The following is a 14,495-nucleotide window of genomic DNA, read 5'->3' on the forward strand; positions in this document are numbered from 1 at the left end:
TTTTATGTTTAAGTATTTTTTTAACAGTTGAATTGCTTTCTTGTGAGTCTCATGTTGGATGTCCCTACATGGTATCTGTTCATTTACTGTTCACTGTGGGCATAGTAATACAATATTACAATAATAAAAGCACAGTAGGCCCAGTGTTCTAAGTGGAGAATTAGGTGATGACATGAACTAAGTAGATGGAGACACGTCATAAATTCACTGGAGAGGTGAACTTTTGTTTTTGAAAGGGCTAGGAGAGAAACGGTTCACAGAGGAAGGAAGGAATGCATTTTCCTTATGAATTACTTGGAATTACAGAATGTAGAATGGGTCTCCCGAAGTAAACATTAGTCTTTGTATGTAGGTTTATATCTAAATCTCAAGGGTCTGCAAACTGGGCAGACAGACAGCCTGTTTTTTTGTTTTTGTTTGCGTTTTTTTTTTTGTTTTTGTTTTTGTTTTTGTTTTTTTGTAGCGCCTGCAAGTTAAGAATTTTTTTTACATTTTCAAAAGACTGAAAACAAATAGCAGAAGCAAAACTAGAAAGAATATGTGACAGAGACTGTATGCGGCCCTGAAATTTAAGGCGTTTACTGTCTGGCCATCTTTATGGAAACTGACCCCTGGTCAGTTTATTTGCTGATCCGTGGTCTAAACTGTCCCTAAATTACAGGTACTAGAGGAGAAAGTGCCTCATGGCACGTGGTGTAGAATTGTTCGTGTTCAGTGTGCTAACTGTTCAGGGAGAATGTGGTTTTCATTTTTAAGCACTCCTTTGCCTTGTTTGAATTTCCTTAAAACCCTTTAAAGAGAGTGTTGTCAATAATCGACATTAAGACAGAACAAACTGAATGTACCATTGAACTAATCTAGCATGACATGTATTTGTTTGCCCTTTCCCTTAAGGGGAAAACATTTTTCTTAAAAGCAATGAGTGGAGAATAATTCTACCAGAGTTTAGAAAATGGTATCCATGTATCAGAGCACCAGTAATTAAAAATACGTAGCGCTAGTTAAACTGACAGCTAGATCCTGTGAAATCAAGCCATGGACAGATAGGTATCTGAAGTGAAGATTATTTAATGAATGTGAGGATAATTAAAAACTTGAAAATTCTGTTTGACTTCATAGAATAACTAGGAGTAAATAAAATTTATCCCAAATCTGAAAATGGGGTAATTTTCTAAGTTTGGGAAGAGTGTAGCAAATTAAAAAGCATGGATGGCCATATTGGTGATCTAAAAATTAAAATTTTACATAGCGTATCTTGGTGGGGATTACAACAAATTAAGCTGGTAAAGTGATGTGAAAGTTTGAACATTCGGAATTAGTAACTTGTAAACATTTTAATGAATGAATTAGTGAAAAGGAAGGAAATTGTACATTGAAAACTAACCCAAAAAAGGGAAAACCTAACAAGATAATTTATTTGATGGACTAAGGATTAGTATAAATGCTTTATAAAGACCTCATTAAAATATTACTACCAAATCTTGACAGATAAATGGGTAAAGAGCATAAACTGGCATTCCCACGAGTGGAAGTAACATATGTAAATGTATGAAAACATCTGGTAATACCTGAAAATGTAAATAAAAATATCAAGGCGTGCATTTGATATGGAGCTGCTTATAAATTGGTACAACTCATAAATCAGTGGTTTCTGATACTTTGGCAAGCAGTGTAGCCCTATGTGTTCAGCTATAAAATTATTTGTACTTTTTGGCTCATTGTTGATATTTGTAAGTATTTCTCCTAAGGAAGTAATCCCACGGAAGAAAAAAATTAAGTAGACGAGTGTGTTCGTCGCACTAGAATTCGTCGTGCCAAAAAGCTGGAATATATTGGGGCACCTGGCTGGCCCGGTTGGTAGAGCATGTGGCTCTTGATCTCTGGGTCATGAGTTCAAGCCCCACATTGGGCGTGGAGCTTACTTTACAAAACAAAACAGAACGACAAAAACGGAAAGTATTGGGGGAATAATTAAATGATGGAATATAATGCAAACAAGTATGAAGTGTGGAAGCTAGGTGGAAACACAGGACTGCTTAAAAAACATCCTAGTGGAGAAGTGTGCACACTGACGAGCGTGTGTATCTAGAAGGGAACAGCACAGGAATTTTTAAAATATTTGTCAGTGTGGCAAAAGTTGTCCTAAAATAGATAAAGTGGACTGTCTTCTGCCTGGTATGAACTTCGTATTTTGTGTCTCCGTCTGTTTCAGTTAGATGCTGGCGTGCCAGAAAAAATAAGCCTCATTTCCAGAGACGAGAAGAGCGTACTTGTGGTGACTTACAGTGACTTAAAGCGCTGCTTTGAAAACACCTTCCAGGAACTGATTGCAGCTGCGAATGGGCAGTTGTAGTATTGGCTGAAAAAGCACGCAGGACCCGGCTGAGGACCTTACCCGATAGCAAATTGCACTCCAGCTGAACTGGTCTCATCCTCTCCTTCCACCTTTGGGAAACCCGACAGGACATGAGCAGGCTGCTTGCACTTCGGTCAGGTCCACTGCTACTCGAAAGGAAGAATGTCCCACTTAGCCTAGAGCTGTGGCTGCCATGGGGGCCGGATCTGTGAAGAATACTTTAGATCAAGGAGCGCCACCAGGTGGATGGCGTTCCAGCTGTCGTGTTTTTCCACTTGTATATGCACTAATTTTAATTTTTTAAAGACTTTTTTCTGATCCTGGAACTTTTGCCACATTGTATACTTACGTATTAAGGGAAACTGTTTGCAAGGACATTTTTGGGAAACAATGATGGGCAGCATTTTTGTCACTGAGGGTTGCAGAATTTGCTCTTTGGGGGATGGGTTGCCCTGACGGACGTAATGGACCAGGTAAATGGTTTCACAGAAGCACCGTATGGTGTATAATCCTTGTAAGAGTATTGGACGCAAGCTCTGTATGCCACCGCTGTTAGTTCAAGTGGAGATTTTTGGGTTTTTGTTTTGTTTTGTTTTTAAGACCAGACAAAAGAGAGATCAGTGGATTGTTGGATACGAACTCCCCTATTAGTAGACTTAGATCCTTTATGACTAAGGATTGGATACACAGGAACTTACACACAGGAGCACACAGAGCTCTGGGCTCCAGATTCATCCAGAGTCTTTTCTTAAAAAGGTGTTTCCCTGCTCGTCAGACATACTTAACATTTATGCAACTTTTTTTTTTTTTTTAATGGGAAAAAAGGTAAATTGCGTTCAAGGCCTGAAGTTCAGGAGTATATTGCTTTAGATTATTTCCAGTTTGCTTTTTTTGTATAAAGTTCTGTTCTCGGAACCACAGCTTTATTATGGTACTTTACACTGGATACAGACACAGAGACACTGTTCGGAAGGTGAACGAAACACAGCAGTGGTCTGGCATCGAGAGCTTTCTGAAGTTTTACAGCCTGAATCTGGAGGGATAACAATCTGCTGTGCCTTTGCAGTCACTGCTTAGCCCAAAGTAATAGTACTTTTGATAATAACTTCACTATGTGGGATATTCCTGAATAAGTCAATCTCAAAAGTTTGGAATTTTCCTCCTCTTAACTTTCTTAATATTTGGACGTGCAGTTGTTGCCAAACTTGGGTATTCGTGGAATTTCTAGTTAATGACACACCTACTCTTTGATACTGAAGACTGCCAAATACATAGGAGTTTTCTTTCACAAAAACACAGTAATGAAGACTCTGTCTCCTTTCCCAGCACTGAATGTTTTACTAGCACCGGGTGCTCACCATGCAACTATGAAGAAAACGTGGAAATTCAGAAGGTCAGGAAAGACTTCCAAGCACTTGCAACTGATGTTACGGTCTTCAATTTTAATAATTGCTCATATTTGTAGTTTTCAGAGAAGTTTTTAATATTTCTCTGTCCACTTTTTATAAGCTTTAAAATGATTTTCTCTGCCTTGAGATTTGCATCAAGAAAAAAACACCTCTCTTCACCTGAAAGCTTTGAAGACTAAAGACATGCTTTCCACATTTTAACAAGTGTGTCTGAGTCCACGTTTGGTAGCATCAGTTGTTGAGTTCAAAAGAAAATCAATTACTGCATTTGATCTGGATGGATTTTACGAGAACATAATGTTCACTGTTCAAAGGATAATTAACATTTGCCACCATAATGTTCTTTTTTTATGTAAAAGGAACCAGAACTTGGAGACATTAACATGCAAAAGTCTTTTATCATTAGCTCATGTATTTGAGGAAGAGCAGCTGTCTTTTTATATGTTTTTTGACAAATCATATTGTGATTCTTTTGTACAAAAAAGAACTACTTGTATTCTAGAAGAAATATGAAATGCTTAATTTATAAGCGGGCTGGAGATTTTTTCCAATATTGTTTTCTTTGAAAATGAAAGGGGATCATCTATTTTAGTTTTGGGGTCTGGGAACTTTTTGAAAATTTAATTTGTGGACCAATGTTTTGTGAAAGCTAATAAGGAAGGGCAGGGGTAAAATAGGGCTTGAATTTCTCATCCTGTATCGACCAGCAAACTTCCCTCTGCAAGGCAGGTTCAAATCACAAACCCAAGAATGTTTGCATCCTAAGTGCTAGTTTGCTTCAGCCCCTAGTAACCTCAGGACTTGGCTTGAATATAAAGGTGGACAGCTGATCTGTTTTCATGAGTAAATATTGTCGGCCAGAAAACAGTTGGTGTCAGGTAATACATCTTTTTTTTAAGCTTTGTTTTATATTTATTTTTCATTTAGTTTTTATTGGGAATGGTTTCCAGTAGAACTCTTATTAGTTCTGCTTAGGTGTTTTTTGGGGGAGCCCTCTTTTCCATAGTGTAATTCCACTTAAGAGGTTGTCTAAAAGTTAGTCTTTTTAATTCATAGGAAGATTGTAATATCTGAGAGTAGTCAAATTAAGGATACAAAATTCCCACACCTTCCTGTTATGACAGATCAAAGCACAGAAAGGACAACCCTTGAAATCATGTAACGTTGGTCATTTCAATTTTTTGTACCTATTTTAAATTCTGTTAGTGTATTTACTTCATTGTAAATATTTTTGAGGGTACCTTTGTATTTTGCTTTTGACCTTGGTTCTGTGGTTTGGATGTCAACAACTTCCCTAAAAGCACCAGTATGTTAAGTTCTAATGTCATGACCCCAATATGGGTTATTCATCTTTAATCCTGTTTTCAGTCTCTATGTGTACAGCAATATTTTTAATAAAGAATTACAGAGAAGTTTGTCCTTTTGGGGGGTACCAGTTCATTTCACGAGGTTAAGTTTGTCTTATGTCCAGGATTTAAAAGGCCGAACATTTCCTGTGTGTTTGGAGGAATTGTTGGTGGCAGGTTTATTCATTAGTTTACCAGATACCCGCTCAATGCCTACTTGGATCTATTTTGGGTACTGAGAATGCAGATACCAGAACTTGCTATTTATAAAGTACATAGTTCTACCCAAACATTTCTATATAACACATGGCTTACAGTGTAGTTTCAGAAGAAGATATGGCTAGCCTCTGATTCAGTACTTGGGTAATTTACCATACAGGTGAAGAGTACCCTTCCCCCCACGTCCTCCAGAAACATTATTCAGACCATGAGGTAGGTTCGTTTTTGTTTTTGTTTTTTTTCTTTTTTTAAATATTTTTTTTAATGTTTGTTTATTTTTGAGAGCGAGACAGACAGACAAGAGTGCTAGCGGGAGAGGGGCAGAGAGGGAGGGAGACGCAGAATCTGAAACAGGCTCCAGGCCTGGCCTGAGCACAGAGCCTGACCCCGGGCTCCAACTCAGGAATAGCATAGCGAGATCGCGACCTGAGCCGAAGCTGGACGCTTAACCCACTGAGCCACCCACGCACCCCGAAGGTAGATTTTTTTTAATGGCAGAAACATTAATATTTGTTGAATCTGAGTACTTAGTGTTTATTGTGGTTATTTCCTGTACTGTATTGAAGTGAAAAGTTGAAAAACAGAATAGAAAGTGATAAGGGACTGGAGACCTAATTGAGGGGTACTTAAAGAGGAAGGAGGGTTTATTTTTAGCTGCAGGAACTAGTGAGTTGCTTTTAGAAATTCGGAGAAGAGCGAGAATAAGTGTAGAAGCGTCTTGAAAAAGAAGAAAAAACCCAGTGGATTTGGTGGCAAATCAAAATGACCACTGTAGGTTCTTGGGGAAGGAGGGAGACCAGTCTGCCCAGGATGGAGAATGTTTTGGGGGGATCTTTTAGATTTAGATTTCTTGAGAGAAAACATGAAACACATTAAAATGTTGCATAAGCTAGGCCAGTGTTACGTCTGTTCAATGGGGATAAAATGGCTCTGTTGTTTTCACGTCCTGTGCTCTGAATGGTCAAAAACAGGTGTTTCCCCTTTCCTTCCACCTTTCGCAGGTGCACAAGTCGGGCTATGTCTGTAAAATGTCCTTGTGTACGAGTTTGGGGCAAGAGGGGCAGTGAAGAAAGACCTTTAAAACTCGTGTCCTTAAAACTCGTTAAACCCGTATGCACGGTGGTTAAGAAACCGGCTCGCCAGAACAAGATGCTGACATCCCACTCCGTGCAATGAATGAATTGGATTCGCTCATTCATGAAATATTCACCAAATGCCTGTTCTATGGCAGGCACCGCCCTAGAGGAATCAACAGAACAACTCTGACCATGACAGACCAATCTTTCTGTTCCTACAGAGCTTCCATCCTAGCAGGAAGAGGACAGAGTACGTGTAGAACGTTAAGAGGTAACAATGGCTATGGAAACAGAGTAGAGTAGCGTAAAGGACGTGGGTAGGGTTGCCAGATTTTGCGCACAAAAATACAGAACACGGAGCTGGATTTGAATTTCAGGTAAACCACGGGTCGTTTCTTTTTTAGCGTTAAGTGGGTCTCAAGTATTCATGGGACATGTTCGTCTTAAAAAGTTATTTGTGTGAAATTCAAATTTAATTGGTTATCCTGTGTTTGTCTAATCTTGCAACTCTCGATGTGGGGAATGTGGTGGTGCTAGAATTTCAGATCGGATGATCTGGGTAGTAGGTCTTATGGAGAAGGTGGTATTTGAGCAAGGAGCCAGCCATGTGGATATGGGAAGGAGAAGAATTCCAGGTCAGAGAATGTGCCAGGCATATCTGAGGAATGGCAAGGAGGCCAATGTGACTGGAGTAAGAGTAAGGGCCAATGGGACTAAGTAGGAAGTGAAATCAGGTAATGGGGAAGGGGGTAGTGCTTTGTAGAGCATTGTAAGACCATGTTGGTGCTTACATGGAAAAGAGAAGAAAGGTTGTGAGGAGAATAGCCTGGTACAATTAAAAAGGATCACTTTGGTTACTAGTTAGGGAGCTCTCGTGATATTTCAAGTGAAAGATGATGGGGTTTGGACTCGGGCGCTAGAGGTGGCACGAAGTGACTGGATTCTGAATATATTTAACTTATTATTTTTTAAAATGTTTATTTTTTCAGAGAAAGAGTGCAAGCGGGGCAGGGACGGTGGCGGGGAGGGGCTGTGCGACGCAGAATCCAAAGCAGGCTCCAGGCTCTGAGCTGTCAGCACAGAGCCCGCACGGGGCTCGAACTCACAGACTGTGAGATCATGACCTGAGCTGCAGTCGGACGCTCAACCGACTGAGCCACTCAGGCATCCCTTTTTTTATTCTTTAAATTTATTTATTTATTTTTAGAGAGAGGGTCAGCAGGGGAGAAGCAGAGAGAAGGAGACAGAGAATCCCAAGCAGGCTCCATCCTGTCAGCGCCGAGCTGAACACGGGGCTCGATGTCACAAATTGAAATCAACACCTGAGCCGAAATCAAGAGTGGGACGCTTAACCGACTGAGCCACCCACGTGCCTGATTCTGAATATGTTTTAAAGACTGAGCCAAAAGGATGTCCCGGTTATTGGATATGGAGTGAAAAAAGAAGTCAGAGTCACTGTTCCGATTTTGACCCTCTGCTGGGCAGGACGGAGGATTCTATTAAATTGGAAGAGAGCGTTCTAGAAAAGGGTGTGTTTGGAGGGTGGGCAAGAAGGACACAGGAGCGAGGAAAGACAATTGGGAGTTTGGTCTGACCTGTTCAGTTTAAGATGTTTACTACGCATTTGTTGTGGCTACTGGCTGTTTTTAATGAGTGACTCCAGACTTAATGGCCTAACGCAACAACCGTTTTGTTATTCTCAGGAATTCTGTGGGTTAGGAATTTGGACGGGGCACAGCTGGGATGGCTTATCTCTCTCTATTCCATTATGTTTGGGGCCTCTGCTGGGAAAATTTCAGTGGTTGGGGGCTGAAATCATTCCGATCTGGCACCCAGACTGAATGACTTAAAGGCTGGGCTCAGCTGGCGACTGTCCGTGGAAGCACCTACACGTGGGCCCACCATGTGGCTCAGGCTTCTCCAGTCACGGCCACTGGGTCTCTAGCGGGAGCTTTTGGACAATGAGTGTCCCAGGAGCCTCGGGTGGAAAGGGCATGATCTTTTCTGACTTGGCCTCGGGGCCGTGCAGTGTCACTTCTGCCACATTCTGTTGATCGCAAGTGAGTCACAAAGGCTTGTCTGATTGTAGGGGAGAAGAATTCGATGGGGAAGTGGCAAGAGCATGTTGCCAAAGGTCATGTGAGATGGGAGATTGTGGTCGCCACTATTTTTGGAAAACACGGTCTGCCGCAGCCTAAGAGATGCTCAATTTAATATTGGCATACAAGTGAGTTTGGAGATATCTGCTCTGTATGTGTAGTTTGCAAGTCATTATACAGATGTCATTTAAAGCCCTGAACTTGGTTGAGATCATGAAGGGAGTTAGTATAACCGGAGAGGAAAAGAGGTCCAAGGACAGTACCCTGGGGTAATTGGAACAGTCAGTGCTCAAAGGTCAGAGAAGAGAGAAGAGTAGTTAAGAGGGTTGGAAATGACCAGTGAAATAGGAAGAAAAATGTTTGATGTCCTGGAATCAAAGTAAAAAAGGTATTTTCAAGAATAAGGGTCAAATTGATGAGTCAACAAAGATTGAGACTGAAAATTGGCTGTTGCATTTAGCAATTTGCAGGTCACTCGTCACTGGTAACCTTATCAAAAGCGGTTTCAGTGAGTAACACTGAAAGCCAGGTTTGAGTGGGTTTCAGAGTACTTGAGGGGGTGAACTCGGAAATGGAGACCAACTACATCAAGGAATTTTGCTGTAAAGAATAAAGAAATGGGGCGGTGGCTGAAGAGGCAAGTAGGGATGAAAGGTTTTGTTTGTTTTTGTAACATGGGAGGGGTAATAGCATGTTTGTGTGATCTGATGGGAGAGGGACACATTGATGGGGGGTGAGGGAGCAGTGAATTGCTGGAGTTGTGTCCTTGAGTACAGGAAGGAATCCAGGCGTGCCAGGACAGGTTTTGGATTGACCATCCAGAAAGGAAGGCAGAGCATGTGACTACAGGTGCAGGCCGGTGGTAGATGTGATGGTGAGATTTTGAAGTGCTCTTTGGGTTACTTCATTCAGTCTTCCCATTGATGTGGGTATAACTAATAGTACCAATCACATTGGATTGCTTTGGAAATTGAGTTTTATTCCTCAAAGCACTTAGACTAGTTGCTGGCACATGAAGTTAATATATTTTCATCTGAGAGGAAGCCCATACTCTTAAATCGGTCATCTGTGAAAACTGTGGCATTAAATGTTTTTTTTCCTTTTAATAATCTTGTATCGAAGAATAGTACGCACATACACACAAGCTTGCAAATAAGTTCATAGTTCCATGAATTATCACAAAGTGAACACACCTGTGTACCACACCCAGCTCACGGAACAGGGTATTTGTGGCCTCTGGTTGTTTTGGTTTTGTGTTTTTCTCCCTTAAAATATCCTTCGTTGAGAAAATAGAAGGTTAGTCATCCCTGCGTTGGAACCCAGGATATTTTCGTAAAATTTCCTGGCCTGTGAAACCCAGAAGTCTGGTAGTATGTTTAACACTGAGGAGTCCGATAAACCTTACTGGGAGATCCTTCTGCTGGAGAAAAGGGAAAAAAAAACAATTCCCAAATGTCCTGTAAGTTTCCAGAGTCATGAGAAAATTTCTGAACCAATTCCTCGAGCATTCTTCAAATCATGTGCTTAAATGAGTGACTTTACTCTTATGTTATGAAAACCGATACTATTTTTAAAGGATTTCTGATTCACGAAGATGAAACGCCGTGTGCCCTCTTCGGTTAACCACAAACTTACCGGGGGGAGTCGTTTTTTCTTTTTCTTTTTCTTGCCTTTGTCTCCAAAAAAGTAGACCTGTTTTCCCACATGTCTCCAATCTAGTTTCTGCATGATGTTTTCAGGAAGGTGACGGTATGACCACTTATGAGGACAATTTGTTGGTCACTTACTCCATGTCTGTTGGTGATGATCGCGTCGACGACGTAATTCACAGAAAACAGCATGTGGCTAGTGTACTTTTCTTAGGGAAGCTCTCGTGTCTCAGGCTTCTGCCTAATCATTCTGTATGGTTTCCTGTGTACGACCTCTGATATACACACAGACGCGCGCACACACACATCCTGTAATTATGGTAATCGTTTCTTAGCTGAAAATTAGTGTTGGGGAAAACCCGCCTCTTCTTTCATTGAGGGTACCTCCATCTGCAGCCAGTGCTTGTACTCAGTCTGTACATCTCACTTCTAATTGTATTCATTTTAGTGTTTTGTTTTCTGGGCGATGTGCCTGGTTTGTGGTTTTGATTTACTGTTTACAGCACCCTGATGCCTCAGAGCAGCATCTTGTGGTACTGAGAGAAAACTCTGCCCCTCTCTTCAGAGGGCTTGCTGGATTTTCCTTGTGCTGTGTTTCACTACTGGTATTTAAGGAGATCCCCCAGGACACCGGCCCTCCACCCCCAAGGAAAAACCTGTGACCACCCCCCCTTTTTTTTCCCACGTATAAGCAAATTGGAGAAAACAGGTAGATGTTTTCAGAAGTTAATTTTATTATATGAAGATAGCATACAAAATACATTCATGGTGACTAGAGATGTAGGACCAAATTAAGTCTTACTTATATCTGCAGCATATATTCTTGTTTGTATAAAAGTAACTTTAAAATTCCAGTTTCCTTAAATAGTCACGCACAACACACACACACGTATATACACATACAGTTACTACCACTGTCAGTCCAAGTTGCGCTCCTTTTGCAATGAAAAGGGACTGGCAAGTATCTGTTCGTGTTTGACATTCTTTACGGGCTGGGAAACCAGGCACAGCTAGAAGACCTACATAACATTTTTTTCAGGGTTTGGTCAAATTTGTTTCACGAGCTAAAACCAAGGTCTGAGCATCGCTTCTTAGACTTAACTAGATACAGACTTCCATATGGTTTCAGTCCCGTTCCACCCACACTGTTACACACACATGCTCTCACAAATCCTGAAAGGATTGTGCCAACTATGTTTGTCATAAATGCCAAATGGTTCTAATAATACCATGGGTTAATGAGTGTTTCAGTTTTTAGTGTTTAACATCCAGTGCTGGTTAAAGAACCAGTCTGCGGCAAGCACGCTGCAACTGGGTGGACTCGTGACTGCAACCTTCCATTTTCCTTTCCGTGATGGACACTCTAGATGGAACCATCTTGACCAATGGACTCACGTAGGCTCTGAACCTGAGTCTTTGAAGCAGCTGAATTAACATAAATTCTGAAGATTTTTTTTTTTTCTTTTGGAAAGATGATATTACTAGGGTCTTTGAACAATTAAGAATTAATTAGGTTATCAAAATTAAGATATTGTACGTATAGTTAAGTTTTTGTTTTCACTCATTGCTGGATCCTTATCGGGTATGAAAAATCGGCAAAGCTGATTGAGGTCTTCTTTTCTTTTCCCTGTTGAACCTCCTTCTGGTTACCTGATTGATACCATCACCGACTGTCACAGGTGCTTTTTGTGCACATGAAGACGAGGAAGAACAAAGCTTTTCCCCTCTTCTGGCCCTGGCCTGATTTTGTCTGGACTGGGGTCCTGGTGGAGAGGCCTGCCTCACTTCTCTGCTGGCCAGACGCTTCTCCAGCAGAACCCCCACTGGAGCACCTGCTTCCTTCCTTTTGGGCTGTGCTGACTGTCCCGTCTCTTTAGACTAAGAACCTTGACACAGGAATGTGACACACAGGGAAGGAAGTAAAGATTCTCCCATTATATTTCAGGTTCTAGAGTTAAGTTACTTGCCTAAAGGGAAGCACACTCGTCTCTACCAGAAGCAGCAATTCACTGTTAACCTGTCCAGCTTTGACTGGCTTTAGAAGGTACATACGTCCTAAATACACAGCATCAGAGCCTGCTGAGAGTTCCAGGGTCTTTAAACCCTGAAGAGTAGGCACCCTTTTGTACCCTGTCTCCCTAGTTCCATCATTCTCAGACCCAAGGCAAGGGCCAAAGCAGATGAAGAGAGGCTTTTCTCCTACTGATGGCTCAATAACTAATATCCTGAGTCCCAATTCTAAAAGTATCTTGCATAAGCTACATATCACCTTTTTTCTCCAGGAGCATAAAGTGCTTAATAAACATTGGTTAATACTCTTACACATCTTTCCAGGAGACCAGCATGAGATTGTAGAACCCCCATGAAAAAGGAAACATGATTGGCTTCCTCTCCTTTGGGCCCCAACTGTTCCCGTGAGTTGGTTTGGGTGGTAAAGAGATGGGGTTTTCACTGCGCTCATCCCGCTTTCGCTCCACCTATCCTGGTTTTGGTACAGAGGAAACCCTCCGCAGGACTCTTTGTTTTCATCCTCCTCAGCTTCCGTTTATAACTAACTGGACAAAACAGGTTAGTGTAAAAAAAAAAAAAAAAGTGTCTTGATTATATACTAATACTCAAAATAGAATCTGACAACATTTTTTAAAATGTGGCTTAAAGCCCCACAGGTAACCCTAACAGACCAAACCCGTTCCAGTGAGCTTACTCTGAGCAATCTGCTAAGTGCAAGGCCATGGTGCCCATGGAGCCAGCCGAGCTCAGGGTGAGGTTTCAGTGTATATTCCTAGAGGGGCCTGCAGTCCGGGCTCAGATCTGAGCACCACGCTCCGTGCTAGAAATTTTAAAATGTGCCATATGTGGGAATGGGCATAGATCCAGTCCCGTAGCTAACGTTTTAAAATTTGTAGTTGCCAAAAAGAAAATATTGCTTGTCCTTTACTTGCCTGCTGGAATCCAGAAAGTGTCCCCTCGTGTCTCTGTCCTCCTGTCTGCTCCCCAAGGTGGGTTCTCAGCGTGGACCGGGTTTGGTCCGGGTCCGGAAGCCACTGCAGTGTCATGGGGGACAGCCCTCACCTACTCCCTCCCCGTACAGGACGGCGCCAATTCTCTCCAGTGCTTTTGTCCTCCTTGCTCGCTTCTTCCTTTCTCCCTTCTCCTCCTCCTTCCCCGGAAGTTGCGTCTGCTAGAGGACCCCAGAGACACTGCGCGGGCCGGCTCACGGCTCCTTGCCTCCCGGTTCCAGGGTGCTGGTGGCTGGCCCCGTGGAGTCCATGCTGCCTCGCATGATCGGTGCATCTCCTGAATCACTGAACGCCCTGCGGTCTCGGGGGCAGGAGCAGGTAAGTCATTGGGCTTGGAAGTAAGGGTCTCTCTAACACACTGAATTAACGTGAGGCTTTACCAGTGGTGTTCTTTACTTATCACTATTACTCTATCTGGGGTTACATTCTTGTTAGTCAAAAAGAAAAAGAAGCACTTATTAAGAAAAATCACAAAAGGCAGCTTGCTCCTGTGGAAAGGTAAAGGTGTACATGTATGTATGTGTCCTACTGGCAAAAGCTAGTTTTCAGGGGGTATAAATACTCGTGTGGTTCTAGAAATAAGGCTACGTGTCGAACTTTTAGACAGGCGGGGTGGAATATAGGACCACCGAGTTGTAGTCTGGGGGAGGAGAACAGGACGAAATCTTCTTCTCCAGCTCGGAGTTGTCGTATGTGAACCTGCGCCTGCCTTTGCTGGTGTACCCGCACCTGGGATGGCAGACAGTAGGCCGCGTGAGGTCAGAAAGCCCCGACTCCTTACTTTTACTGGTCACTCTCAAGCTAAAGAAAGGAAAGAAAAGAAAACAAATGCACAAAATTGACTTCTTGGAAACAAACGCTGATGTCTGTCCGCTCTCTCCCGTCGGGTCATTTGCTCATGGCTGTTCTACAGCTGGCGGTTCTTGAGCCCCATCCCCACCTCCGGGCAGATGCCCTCTGTCCTAAAGCTGCACGCTGCCCCTCTACTCCCAGCTCGGTGGCACTCGGCAGAATGACGTCTTCCACTGGCCGGGGGGCGGCAGACCGTGTGACCAGATGCCGCAAATCCGTCATCACGGGTGGAAAATCCCTCCAGGACACACGTGGCCCTCCCCTGTCCTTAGACCAGTTAGCTACCATCGTGGGCAGAAAAATGCTCCCGCCTCCAGAATCCCTGGAACCTGTGAATGGCACTTGAGATGGCAAAGGACTGAATGTTCTCTTCCAGGGTGAGAGAGGTGGTGGAGCTGAGGATCTGCGGAAGAGGAACTTAGCCTGCATTATCCAGGCGGACCCTGAGCACAACCACGTGCGTCCTTGT

At 42.6% G+C, this 14,495-nt stretch overlaps 2 protein-coding genes across 6 annotated transcripts in view; one reads left to right on the forward strand and one right to left on the reverse strand.

The window, feature by feature from the left end:
* Window positions 1-5,177, forward strand: part of PAN3 (poly(A) specific ribonuclease subunit PAN3) — a 134,816-nt gene extending 129,639 nt beyond the window's left edge. For all 5 annotated transcript variants that reach the window (XM_047078176.1, XM_047078184.1, XM_047078185.1 and 2 more), the window contains one exon: window positions 2,213-5,177. In XM_047078176.1, coding sequence (XP_046934132.1) covers window positions 2,213-2,353 — 141 coding nt within the window. In that variant the 3' untranslated portion in view covers window positions 2,354-5,177. The remainder of the gene's footprint in view (window positions 1-2,212) is intronic.
* A 5,691-nt stretch (window positions 5,178-10,868) lies between these two features.
* The window catches only part of FLT1 (fms related receptor tyrosine kinase 1), a 177,251-nt gene continuing 173,624 nt past the window's right edge, over window positions 10,869-14,495 (reverse strand). The window contains exon 33 of the mRNA XM_047073320.1: window positions 10,869-13,975. Coding sequence (XP_046929276.1) covers window positions 13,774-13,975 — 202 coding nt within the window. The 3' untranslated portion in view covers window positions 10,869-13,773. The remainder of the gene's footprint in view (window positions 13,976-14,495) is intronic.

This window comes from Lynx rufus, unplaced genomic scaffold (genome assembly GCF_022079265.1).
Source record: "Lynx rufus isolate CCGP_SWC_20201006 ecotype Redwood Valley unplaced genomic scaffold, mLynRuf1.p SCAF_1, whole genome shotgun sequence".
In the NCBI taxonomy this organism is placed as follows: domain Eukaryota; kingdom Metazoa; phylum Chordata; class Mammalia; order Carnivora; family Felidae; genus Lynx; species Lynx rufus.